The sequence below is a fragment of the Cololabis saira genome, chromosome 17, assembly GCF_033807715.1.
Source record: "Cololabis saira isolate AMF1-May2022 chromosome 17, fColSai1.1, whole genome shotgun sequence".
In the NCBI taxonomy this organism is placed as follows: domain Eukaryota; kingdom Metazoa; phylum Chordata; class Actinopteri; order Beloniformes; family Belonidae; genus Cololabis; species Cololabis saira.
The window spans coordinates 25,059,075-25,072,722 of record NC_084603.1 but is presented as its reverse complement, the minus strand read 5'-3'; the positions used below and the strand labels follow the sequence as shown (position 1 = coordinate 25,072,722).

The window sequence follows — 13,648 nt, the reverse complement described above, 5'->3', positions numbered from 1 at the left end:
CAGCAGACCCCTGTGACCCTGCAAAGGATAAAGCGGGTAGAAAATGGATAGATGGATTACAATCCTTTCTTTTGTGACTGTTATATGTGACAAAAATACATTTGCTTTTATTTTGAAAGCACCGAGCAAGCGGGAATTCCGTAATGTGCAGTTTATGGCCGCACGACAAAATAAGCTGTGATTTGCTCTAACGTGGGCCTGGCCCGATGCCGTGGCAGACTGGTGACGTTGTCCGCACAAGTTCTCCTGCAGCGGTCAAGCCCCGAGGAAAGAAACACTCAGTTTGTGCCATTGTGGGTGAAGACAACTCCAGACACCTCCCCTATCGCTGTACGAACGACAACCCCCAGAACTGACTGCGAGCTGCGCGCATGTGAGTCCGCACGTAGCTCCGCGGCGGAGGAGACCGAGCTGCAGCTGCGAGAGGAGACGCAGTCAGTCAGCCGCATCACCGCAGAGGCGCGGAACGATCTGGACGCTCCGCAGTCACACCAGCCATTTCTGCTGCTACAGGATGCACTGGACGAGGTAAATACTCCAGTCTGCGAGAAATGTCTATGGAAAATATTAAAAACACTTTTTTAGCAGGCCGTTTAAACAAACAACGAACTTCCAACTTGCTAAACTCGATAAAAACTGAAGGTATTCACGGGTGTTGGTATAAATAATATGTAATGCATGCACAAATTATTGATTTAAAGTAAGATGCTGTGATGGAGAAAGTTTTGTAGTTTCGTCTCGGCTCGAATATTTGTTGTGGCAATTTGGTGAAACGCAACGTAAATATGCAGTTCGATTTGTTTTACATTTTACAATATAAGGGATACAATTTTGCAATATAACTCCGGTAACGTGGAGTAAACATACTGCACTGCGGTATCTACTGATTTATAACAGGACATATTCATCTGAAAAGTAGTTCCTTGTTGGCTGCATGCGCGCAGGAGTCTCTTTTACATTTGGTGTCAATAACCAGCCCCGAGAGCAAAAAATCCTCCCTGAATCCAAACCAGTTTTCAGGGTTTTTGTGCGAGTTGAAGCAGGTCAAAGTCGGTCAGACTCCATTGTGCAGCCCTGAGCCGAGTTTCCCCGGCGGGGAGGGGCGAGGACGTGGCAGTGCTCTCCCATCCACATCCTGCAGAAGCCCCGCTGCACGGTGATTTATGGTTCCGCGTTACACCGACGCAGAGCCTACGCCGTAGGGTACGCAGCGTTGCGCACCGTACGGTGTGTGTCGCTGCGTACCCTACGGCGTAGGCTCTGCGTTGGTGTAACGCTGAACCATAAATCAGCCTTCACCCCAACTTTGTCCACTTCATCAATGACGAAAGGACCGAAAACCAGGCCGATTTGACCAATAAATGAATACTAGTTAGCTTTGTTTACGAGTGCAGTGGAAGAAACGAAATTAATTTATTTCGAGAATGCTTAATCGCATATCTAACTTGCATGCAGTGGCGTCAATTCAGTCAAAGCTAAGGTATGGCAAGGTTACGAGTCACAGAACTTAACTAGAGTATCAATCAACACGTCCAGCAAATACTCATCACAGAAGTCTGCTATGTAGTTTATCTGTGTGGTCAAGAAAATTTGAACTTTTTCAAATGCAGTCTCGCTCACTGCAAAAACTCAAAATCTTACCAGGAATATTTGTCTTATTTCTAGTTAAAATGTCTCATTTTTAGTCAAAAAATCTCATTACACTTAAAACAAGAGCCATCACCAGAAAAATAACTTATTTGACCATTTTCACCTGTTTCAAGTAAATTTTCACTTGAAATAAGTAGAAAAATCTGCCAGTGGGACAAGATTTATCTTTTAATTACAAGCAAAGAAATCTTGTTCCACTGGCAGATTTTTCCACTTATTTTAAGTGAAAATCTACTTGAAACAGGTGAAAAGGGTTGTTTTTGAGTCTTGTCTTAAATGTAATGAGATTTTTTTTGACATTTTAACTAGAAATAAGACAAATATTCTTGTTAAGATTTTCAGTTTTTGCAGTGTATAATAACTAGTGAAATCGATCATGTTCTGATTTGCATTTTTTGTTATTCTATATGTATTAAGTAATAGAATAATCAATACAAATAGACACAGAGTAATTCCATAAATGTATTTAAAAAACAAACATTTACATTTAACCCTTGAAGCCAAGGTGTGGCGGTTGCCGTACCTTGCCATACCCAATTGACGCCCCTGCTAGCATGGATGGTCCACTTTTATATTGCTCCAAAGCAGCTGCAGTTTTCATTATTTCTACACTCCTTTTTTGTTTACCTGTTCAGTGAAAAATCAGCAGCCAATTTCATGAAGCAATCTGCTGATGCTCTATACCTTTAAAGCCTTTGATACCTTTCATAGTAAAATGCTCTCTCAAGAGAATCAATATGCATCATGAACTATAACTCTCACATGTCTCATCAGAACATAGCTCAGCTTACCCCTTCTTGAGGTGCTTTCAAACAAATTAAAAAGAAAGAAACATGACCTCATGAGATAAATGCCTCAACAGGTTTGCTGCGAGTTAAAGGTTAAATGATGTGTTCAGGAATCTTTTGGTGTAGTCACGTGTCATCAACAAGCTTGCATGCATAGAAATATTCCTGCTGCCATTCACTCTTGTGTGTGGTGCTGATCAAATTTAAACATGCTTATTTAATCCCAACAGTTTTTCAAGTTACTGGAGAGAAAGTCGCTTTGTCACCCTGTCATTAAGATGATAATGATAGTTTGAATCCATAAATCTTTATTTTTATCTTTTTATCTCACTGAGTGACACAGATTTTGCAAAAGTAGTTGCAGCAGGAGTTATGTGTAATTTTAAATGGGTTTGGACTGAAATGTATCTTTTTTAAATTGCATTCCATTTTATTCATTTTGAATTTGATATGAAGGGTGGGTGCATTTTCATTTAGTTTCTGTGTACTACTGCTGACTTAAACCCACAAGACGTCCTACTTTTCTTTTCACAGAAGGCTTGTTTTTGTGGCAGAACCTGCCTCAGCGTGTTTTCTGCCTCCAGTAAAACACTTAAGAAAATTGCACAGTTATGTTTTTCTTGAGCTTGACCTTGACTTCACTACCAGGGCTACGTGTGATTCTCCCTGAATAAGTCTTTTCCACCTGCTTTTTCCAGTTCCCTTTCCACTTCACTGAAACAGAAGATGTTTAATGTTATTATTGTTTTAAATCAATATGCTGCTGTCTGGAAAGCCACGCAGATTTCAGCTTGTATATATTTACATTCCTGAGTGGAATTTAGCAATAACAAATAAAGACATGTTTGAAAAATGTTGCTCAAAATGTTGTAGAGCATATGATTAGTTTCTGCCACAACTGTGGTACAAGTGTGGCATTTCACCTTAACGTCTTTTCTCGTGCTCTCCTCTAATTTGCATTCATATGTGTAGGAAATTAAGTGATTGGAAGACCTCCAGGATTTATGTCTCAGCCACATCAAGAGCTAAACCAGACTTAGAGACAGCAACCACATATTTATATTTGGCCCTGTGGGGTGGTTTCAAAGCTAGACTTGTAAAATGATTAAGGAAATATTCTACATTTATAGCTACAAGCTGAAGCAATTACTCTTGTCTAAATTAAAAGTTTTATTTCCTTCATCCTTTCTTTATTTTGGTTTATAATTATAGCAATTTTTATTTTTTTTTAAATATTCCATTGTATTTAGTTAGTTAGTTGTATTTCTAAATGTTGAGATAAATGCTGTTGAGATTGCTCAAAGGACGAGAATCAACATTGGAAAAGCATTGTCCTCTGTGATTGTTTTGTTACAGTTGCTAAACGAACAAGTGGAATAGATATATGAATTGAAAAGAACCTAAAATAGGACAGTCTAGGGTGTATGGAGTCATAGCATCTGCAAAGTACAAAAAATTGTACACAAGCAAACGATTCAATCTTAATTTACAATACATGACATGTTTTATTCTAGTAATACTGTGATACCATAGTTAATGTGTACAATGTGGCCCATTTCTATTCTGTGGGCCAATAATAGGCCTGTGGACTTTCTGTAAAAGTCAGGTTAGGAATCAGCTGGGGGAGGGTGTCAGGGAGAAAAGGGAGGTTTCTGGACCTATTTTACAGCCTGGAATATTTCATGTGGGTGGGTATTTCACAAGTACGGTATGCACAAGTGATTCACATGTGAGATAACTAACTTTTCTATTTAGTGGTCACCAACTAAAATTTGGGGGGACGTTTTCAATTTGTTAACCAAACAAGCCTAATGTTTCTTGGAACTCTCCTCTTTCCTCAGGATGAAGTTGCCATGTTGGTGTTTTATGTTGCTGAGCTGCCTGGAGTCGCTCTCAGCCTACAATGACTTCTACACTTCCATTGGTAAATCTGTAAACTGTGCTTCTTTGTGAAATTCATGGTTGTAGTACTGCTGTTTGAGTGTCTCTCATTTGTATCACTCAGGCCACATGACAGATCTGTTATACACAGAAAAAGACCTCGTCACGTCTCTGAAAGACTACATCAAGGCGGAGGAGACGAAACTGGAGCAGGTCAAACAGTGAGTTTATGCACACAAACGCCTCAAAGTTTTAAATGTGTACAGCACAGCTTTGATGCAAGTCAATTTCAGTGTTCTGCACATACAGTATGTCAAGGAACATTAAAATGAACCAAGTATCAGTGTTATAGTTGTCATCACATAGCTTTTGTTTTGTGCGTTGTTTTTTTGTTGTATTTGTTGTAAATTGTTGGCTCTCAAGCATATTTTTAAGTTTAACAGGTTTGTTTTTTTATTTAGAGAGCAGTCTAACAGCTTGAAAAGAGTCTTGGTCAACAGATGAGAGTACTTTCATCCTATTTACTTTATTTATTAGTTGTTTTTTTTTAAGAGAATCCTAAATCACTCAAATCACTTTCTTTGTCTACTCAAAATAGCCACATTTATAACAGAACTTTGTTCCAGATTTATGTCTTTGCTTGTCTGGACACTATTTTACATTGAATACCTTAAGTGCAACCAATACCGTGGAATAAAACCTAGTTTTTAAGTTTCAAGTGGGTGTCTGTGCTGTCTACAGTTACTGGGAATGATGATCTGTAATTGACTGCATGTGGATTTCGGTGCATTTTTAGTATTTTGCTACTGTTTTTGTGACAGGTGGGCTGATAGGTTGGATTCCCTGACAGCTACAGCTACACAGGACCCCGAGGGTTTCCTGGGCCACCCTGTTAATGCCTTCAAACTGATGAAGAGGCTGAATACAGAGTGGGGGAACCTTGAGAGTCTTGTACTCAGTGACACCACCGATGGTATGTACAAAGTTTGGTTTCAAATGTTACTTTGTGCCAAGAGTCAATAAAATAAGATAAGGTATTTCAATGTAGTGCATATTTTTACATTTGGACTAAATGTCTGCTGTTGTTGTTGTGTTCTTTACTTTCCCGGGGAATTTATTATTTTGGAAGTATCTGTAATATAACACCCTGTCTCCAGAGTGAGAGAATGTTTTTAGTTTTATACGCAGATAGGGACTTTAGGAGAAGAAATGCTGGACGTGTTTGCTTACAGAAATATTTGGCTGCACATTCAGTTTCATTTGTTTTGGTAACTTCTAACTTCTGTCACAAATGTAACAAGCTTGAACATAGTTGTTAAATTTGTTGTCTAAGCTGAACCAAACATTTCACAATGTAAAGTAAAATCACCTCAAGTAGTGTTCATTTTTAATTTGACTAGTTATTACGTCAGAATACTTTATCTTTATTATTCCCATGTTGTCCAATTCTTGCAGGATTTATTTCCAACCTGACCATCCAGAGACAGCACTTTCCCACAGATGAGGACCAGACTGGGGCGGCCAAAGCTCTTCTCCGCTTACAAGACACATATAAACTGGATGCCAACACCATCTCCACAGGAGACCTGCCTGGTAAAGCTCGGAAATCAGTCCATATTCAAATTCAGTACAGCCACAAAGATTAGAAAACTTACTTTTCTTGTGATAAACTTAGTTCATGAGTTCATAGTTAATCACAAAATGAACTGTTATGAGATATGAGAAGTGTTATATCTGTTTATCTCATTGCAAAAAGCGGACCATGCGGTGAGATTATTGTGTAAAGAGAAGTCATTCTGATGTCTTTATGCCCTTGTCCCTCTTTTGTTTCCTCTGCTTACCAGGAGTGAAACACAAGAGCCACATGACAGTGGAAGACTGCTACGAGCTTGGTAAAATTGCCTACTCTGACGTGGATTACTACCACACTGAGCTGTGGATGGCTCAGGCCCTGAGACAGCTCGAAGAGGGAGAGGAGTCCACTTTAGATAAAGTGACTGTGCTGGACTATCTCAGTTATGCCATCTACCAGCAGGGGGAGATGGAGCGTGCGTTGGCGTACACCAAGACACTGCTTGAACTAGGCGAGTTCCCTCACATTCCCGGAGTAATTCATGACGCCTTTCATTTTGTGAGATTTTTCAAAATGTTTGAAGAAGACTTAATGGCTTGTTTTGAAATTGTTATTTAGTTTCCTGTTGCTGCTGCAGGCATCATTATTCCAGATCAGTGCAGTTATTTTCATACATTTCCCCTTTTTAGACCCAGAGCACCAGCGAGCTAAAGGCAACCTGAAGTACTTTGAGTTCCAGTTGGAGAAGCAGAAAAAGTCAGAAGCAGAGAATGAAACTGAAAAACAGGAACGAGGGAAAAGAGAAACAACAGAAAAAATTAAAAAGAAGAAGTCCAAAAAGGCTTTCTCTTTGATCCCAGAGAGAAAGAAGTATGAGATGCTTTGTCGTGGGGAAGGGATCAAAATGGTGAGACAGAAAAAGTCAACAAAAAAAAAATACAGTCTCTAATTTTTAAAGTATTACACAGTTGTAACTCTTCTTCCCTCTTGCCTCTATCATCTAGACTCCTCGCAGACAGAGCAGGCTCTTCTGCCGTTACTATGACAACAGGCACAACCCCCAGTATCTGCTGGCACCTGTGAAACAGCAGGATGAGTGGGACAGCCCCTACATCGTTCGCTACCTTGACATCCTCTCGGACAAAGAAATTGAGAAAGTCAAGCAACTGGCGAAACCACGAGTAAGTATCTCCGAGTAGACGTACGGATTCAACTACTGTGCCGTCCACAGGGTGGTTTAGCAGCTAGATAGGTGGCAGGTCAAAGCTGTGCGGCTGTTTGCCACCAAAGCAAGCACGCACACAGGCATGCACATGTATATGTGTATGCGTCTGTGTGTGGATAAAACATGTCCCTGGCTTTACAGCTGCGCAGGGCAACCATCTCTAATCCCGTCACTGGAGTGCTGGAGACAGCTTCTTACAGGATCAGCAAAAGGTAAGACAGAGCCAAAAGCTGCACTTGACTGAGTTTGTAGGAGAAATCTTAGAGGGCAAAAGTGGGATTTTATTTTCCCTCTCCTTTTCCCCTCAATAACGCACCCCATTTATCCTTTGAACTCCTACCGTCTGCCCAGAGCTCTGTCTTTCTGACCCTCCAAAGCCTAAAGGCTCTTGAGCTGAAGGAGGATCATACCAAGAATGATCAAAGCTTTATAGTGCTTATAGAAACATCTGTAGACTTTTACTGGCTTGGGAAGCAACTTTTTTTCAACAGTGTTATTGCACATTAGCTTATAGTGTCCCAATCTGTTGATCTCTTATTGATATGATTCTGCTCAAGAGCCCGCTTTGAAAAGGTAACACGGGAAGAAAAAAGAGGGAAAAATGGTGTTACTTTTTTCCCTTCTTAGTTACAACATAGTTGCTTTCGGCTTTCGGTGTGTCGGAGGCAGTCAATGAATAACGGAATAATTTGACTATTTTGGATGAAAATTTGGATTCCAGCATTGCCTCGTGAAGCACTCTGGGTACTTTTTTTTTTAGAAGTAACACTGACATATAGTGACCGCATCTGCTTTTCTTTTTTCTCCCTTTTCCTATTCCTCATTTTATCTGTCATCCTCTGTGTGTTACCTTTCACCGTCTTGTTTTCCTTCTTTTTCTTCTCTTCTTTTTCTTCTTTCTTTGTGTCCTTGTGCCTCTGGAACTACTGTAGTTAAGGCGAGCCACGGTGCATGACCCCCAAACTGGGAAACTTACCACAGCCCAATACAGAGTCTCCAAGAGGTAAGGGGTCACAGGTCACCAGGAGGATGTCAGTGCCTTCCCCTCCTCGGTATCCAACTGCATTTTATCTGGCTGACACACTTGCTTGGTCTTGCAACTGGACAACATAATAGAAAGAGATGCACATGTTCAACTGCACATTGAAAACTAACAATAAGACGTTTTAGTTTGGATGTACCTCACTGATGTATATCCAAGCTAAAGAAACCTCTGTTTTGTAGTAGCTGGCATCTTTTCTTTTACCAGAAGATTGATTTATTTACATCTAACTTTCATGAAAATGTTGTTTTTTTTCCCTTTTACTCAGTCACTTGTCTAAGATTACTTCTTATCTCAGTGTCCAGGAATGATATTGCATTACAGCTGTTTGAGTACAGCTATTCTTTTAACTACTCTCTGTCATCAGGAAGGATTAAGAGCCTTTCAAGATCTTAGATGGGATAGATAGATTTAAATGCAAAGATATAAACTGCAAATCTGCCTTCTGTTTACTTGCATCTGAAAGCCTATAAAACTTTTATAGATGCATTGCTCACTGTTGGATTCGAACCCAATTGTAAAAATAGAGCAGAGCACACAAGCACCCCCCCCATCACTTTGGTTTTACTGTTTGTGGTAGGTAATTTGCTTAAATGTGGGGGTAAGGGTGTGGTGTCTCTTTGATTCGTTTGTATGTGTACGTGCTGGTCAGCATGTCGTTCCAAAGTGAGGGAACAGATGGAAGAACTCACAGTTTGGGCTTAAGTAAAGAATGTGCTGGCTCAACCAGCACATCTGCAAAAATAAGACTAATCTTTATCTCGTTCATGCTTTATACACACAGATACACGCCTCTCAAAGTTCTTTCAGTGGGAAGAATCGATGAATCGCTAGTTTAAACATTGTGATGTAGACTGGTGTGTGAGAGTGACTGAGAGATATAAGTGGTGTCAGGAAAGTCCATAACAATCCTTGAAATATTTTATTACATTCCTCAATCAAAACGCACATCCACAACCCTGTACCCTGAGCTGATTGGAGATTCCAAGCCTCAGATGTCGGGCTGTTTTGCATTCTCTCTGCAACTCTACTGCAGTATTTCATCATCTTACGATAAATACAGTGCAGAATGTCCTTTTTGCGTTTGAGCTTCACTTAACATGTCTCTTGCATGGCTCGTCTCCAACTCTTCAGAACACGCTTTGCTACCATCTAGTGGAAAAATGTGTTTAATGCTGAAATACCTAAGAAAGGGCCTTTTCTATCAAATCTGTTTTCCTTCCCGCACTCCAGCGCCTGGCTCACTACCTATGAAGATCCCTTAATTGAGCGGATCAACCAGAGGATTGAAGATCTCACAGGGCTGGAAATGGACACAGCAGAAGAGCTGCAGGTGAAGAATTTTAAGATAGTAGACATGTATCTTTTCTTTTTTTCGCCTTTTAAAAAAAAAAAAGCTAAATCTTACTGCCCTCTAAGCCTCTTTTTGATTTGTAACATGGTACTTTTTTTTGGCTTTGTAGGTTGCAAATTATGGTGTTGGAGGGCAATACGAACCTCACTTTGACTTTGGAAGGGTATGCTATTCACAACTGGCCAAATTTAATTGGTTTCCATATAAAGTGGCTTAGTTTGATGAAGTAGTGAATGTGCTGTTGATTGTCTCCGTGCAGAAAGATGAGCCAGATGCCTTCAAGGAACTGGGCACTGGGAATCGCATTGCAACGTGGCTCTTCTACGTGAGTAAATGCTATCTAAACACACGTCAAGAGTTGTGATGTTGTTATGACTTCATAATGACATCACAACTGTTGATGTCATTTACTGTATATCACATCACAAATCATTTCGTGACTTTTACAAAGAACAACATTCAAGTTTGTCAAAACTCACTTATCTCATTCATTTTATATGTCTAATTAATGTGTGGTTTAACACCACAGTGTTTGTGGCCGCATTCTTTATGAAGCTTGAGCTAAGTTTGATTGACTTTTCAATTGTCCCATTTTTGGAAATGAGTCAAATTTGATATTGTTAATTTTATGAGCCGTCAGATTAAACAGCCTGTCTCACTGAAAGTACACTGTGCCATTTTTTATGCCTTTTGAGCAGCTGTTGTTTACAATAAACATTAACCACCTGAAGGCTTTTTCTGAGGTTTTCTTCTTCCTTCAACCTTGAGTACTTGTCTGTGTGCTGCAAACCAGACTTTAGCTTTTCAATCTCAAAAATATTTACCAAAATATTTACCAAAATCAATCATGTCAAATTAGCGCATTCATCACGATTAATTAATTACAGGCATATTTAGCGCGTTATGGTTTTTAATCGCTTAATCTATTTTTTAATCACTAACTTTACTTTTTCTTTTCGCGAGTTGCCTTTATTATGAAATCTGTGTTTGAGTGGTGGTATTCTTGTGCTTGAGTTGTTGGTGGAAAACAACAGTCAGTCCCAGCTTGAAGTGGAAACTGATTGACTGTCCCTGGGTTAGGGCTTGTTTAGCCTCCCATTGTGGCTGGACAGACATGGGGAGGAACGGGAAGAGAAGTGAAAATGGAGGAGCATGTGAAAGTTGTCAGTCCAGTGAATAGGGAATTTACATTTCTAAAACGCCCCGACAGCACCATTGATAAAGTGATATATATGTTCTTTGTGGAAAGGACTTTGCTCACCACGGAAACAGCTCAAGTTTAGCCACATAAATGCAAAGCACCAGGTCGCGAGCGCAGCCACAGCTAACGTTAGCAGCAACGATGTTGCCACAGCAACGCTCTTCCCCAAGCTAAACTGGAGGAGAGCATCTCGCGCATGCGGACGTCTGCGACAGAAAGGCTGGCAAATGTTCTTGCCAAGTGGAAGTAAACGTTTAGGACTGCATCTGTTCAAGTCTTTAAAAAAAAGACTTTTTTGATCTGCCACAATAATGTAATGAATTTAAAGGAAAACACCTCGGGTTGAGTCCTTTTCTCAGCCATTTTAGGTGAGATTTAAGAGATTAATTAAATACAGATCTTAATTAATTTATCTCTCAATTTTTTTAATCGCTTGACAGCACTATGTATAATTGCCTTTGATTGACACTGTAGTTCCATATTTAAAGTTGGTTCATTTTAGCTAATGTAATAATCTACTGGTACTTCCAGAAGGTTCTATCATTAATTTCAAAGTATTAAAATTGAACCAGTTTTGATATCACATGGATCACAACAATCATCAAGTCAGTGTGTCTCCTGATCATCTTTATAGACCAATTTCAGTCAGATTGACACATAGGTAATGCCTTATACATACGTTAATCACATTACTGTGTCTTCAATACACACTAGTTGTGCATATAACAACTAATTTCTTCAAGATAAATAGATAAACACTGTATTTTACCTTTTCTGGTTCAGATGAGTGACGTAGCTGCTGGTGGAGCCACAGTATTCCCTGATGTAGGAGCAGCAGTTTGGCCTCAAAAGGTAACTACTGTTAATAAACAGAACCTCTGATTATTACAAATGTAGCTGCACTAATAGAATTTAGCAGAATATATAGTCAGAAAAGGTATGAAGATGTGTACTCTGTTAGATGACCTCTAGATGTGATTGTTTTGAAATATTTTTAATGTTTCTATTTACTTTAAACTCAATTTTAAACTTGAACCTCAGCAAGTTCACAGCAATGGATGTAGAATGTAGATCAAGTAAGACTGAGTCACTGAGGTCCATGGAGGATGTGCAGAGTTGTTCATCAATGTCTGCATTTCAGGGTACGGCTGTGTTCTGGTACAATCTCTTTGCCAGTGGCGAGGGAGACTACAGCACCCGACACGCAGCTTGCCCAGTGTTGGTAGGAAACAAGTGGGGTGAGTTCATCTTTGTCTGGGTCCTTTGATATGAACTTAACTTTAGAGAAGGGTAACTGTAGAAGCCTTTTAACATTATGCCATACCTACAACAATGCCAGATCTAATCTAAAATGTATAAAAGAATGTCATTTGTTTTGTGTCTGCAATAATCAGAGATCTAAACAAAACGTATAATGGTCTCCTTTTTTTTCCAATTTGGTTTTCAGTATCAAACAAGTGGATCCATGAAAGAGGCCAGGAGTGGCGGCGACCCTGTGGGCTAAATGAAACTGAATGACGGATAAAGACAACCCTTCACATCAAATCCCTTTACCCTACTCTTCCTTGTTAACTAACGAGAACCAAATAACACTGTTGCAGATTACAGATGATACATGGGCTGTACATGACCCTTTCCCTGCAAACACTCTGTTTTTTTAATTTGTTTTGTTTCTTTGCTCTCCACCTGTTAGTCTCTGAGCCTACAGATTGTTCTGGTTCATGTTCAGAGCCGAGACAGTCTCAACATCCCTGTGAGAAATAACATGTTCTTGAGGTTGTTGGATGGTTTTGAGAAACACTCCATCCTTATTCACTCCTATGTGTGTTTCCTTGCACTCTAATGAACGCCAGCCCTGTGGTGAGGTTATCACGTGGTAGTGACTGTTGGGACTAACTTCCCCTGCTCATGTTTGAACCTTAAAAAAACAGTTCACATTTTTAAGAACCCTACCTGATAGGTCTTGTAGCAGTGATGTAATTTACAGAAGATTCAGGCCTTGATTTTATTTTATTTTTTTAATTGTTTTAAAGGAAAATCTGAAAAAAACAGACAAAAAAAAACATGAGAATTGAAACATCTGAACTTTGCCGGTGCTGTTAATTACTTCATTGAAACATTACACTAACATCTAGGCGATGTTTTTTTCTTTGTGTCTCAGACCGACTTGTTGCTTACATGGGCATTATTTGGGATATGATTTTTGCAAATAAATATCATGTAGTACGTTTGTTTACATGTACATGCAATAGCAGTTTCTCCTTTCAACAACTTTGAGTTAAAAATCACAGACAGTGATCAATCACAGATGTGGCAGGAGTTAAAGCACTCAATTGTAAAGAAAAAAGGTCACACTCCAAAGATCTTAAAAATCTGATAATAGCCGAGGGTGGTGTTTTGGATGGAACAAACACTTCATTTACACATCTTACAGGAAGTAATTAATATAAGTTTGCCTACTTTATCCCGGGTCACTTGTGTTATTGGTTTACTGCACTGTTACACTCATCTTAACATTTTCACAGTGACTTTTTTAAAGTATTGTTTGAATGAAGAGTGTATAAGCTCATTCTGACTCATTTACATAGACCTCCACAGATGTGTTCAACTGTATTTCATAAATTTAAGTTGATATTTGTTCTCCCTGAAATGTTGTGTAATAATAATAAACAAGTGGGCATCAACTTTCATTCATTATAAATTAGTAATTGTGCCACTTTTAAGTGTCCATGTTGCCTGATGCCTTCAGTGAGAGAATGTATGGGTTCTCCAAGGAAGGAGCCTTTTATTTATATGTCCCAAATGTATGTTTTGTTTTTGTTTTTTTCTGAAATAAAGACTTTGTATTGACATGAAGAAACTAAACCGCTCCACTGTAGAGGGTTTTGATTGGGGAGGGTGGGATGGGGAATTCGGGGGGAAGGTATGAAGGCA

At 39.4% G+C, this 13,648-nt stretch overlaps 1 protein-coding gene across 2 annotated transcripts; it reads left to right on the top strand.

Moving 5' to 3' along the window:
- The first annotated feature begins 263 nt into the window (after positions 1 to 263).
- p4ha1b (prolyl 4-hydroxylase, alpha polypeptide I b) lies at positions 264 to 13,583 on the top strand. 2 transcript variants are annotated; one of them, XM_061744558.1, is made up of 15 exons: positions 264 to 528; positions 4,280 to 4,362; positions 4,444 to 4,540; positions 5,141 to 5,292; positions 5,775 to 5,912; positions 6,164 to 6,403; positions 6,582 to 6,799; positions 6,897 to 7,073; positions 8,050 to 8,120; positions 9,393 to 9,492; positions 9,623 to 9,676; positions 9,773 to 9,838; positions 11,498 to 11,566; positions 11,856 to 11,952; positions 12,162 to 13,583. In XM_061744558.1, exons 1-15 carry the CDS (start codon positions 515 to 517, stop codon positions 12,230 to 12,232), a joined length of 1,647 nt encoding a protein of 548 aa, XP_061600542.1. In that variant the 5' UTR covers positions 264 to 514; the 3' UTR covers positions 12,233 to 13,583. The 2 variants fall into 2 exon arrangements, with proteins under 2 accessions (XP_061600542.1, XP_061600541.1); XM_061744557.1 differs by lacking the exon at positions 8,050 to 8,120 and adding an exon at positions 7,259 to 7,329 and having other exon boundaries at positions 267 to 528.
- The last annotated feature ends 65 nt before the right edge of the window (positions 13,584 to 13,648 follow it).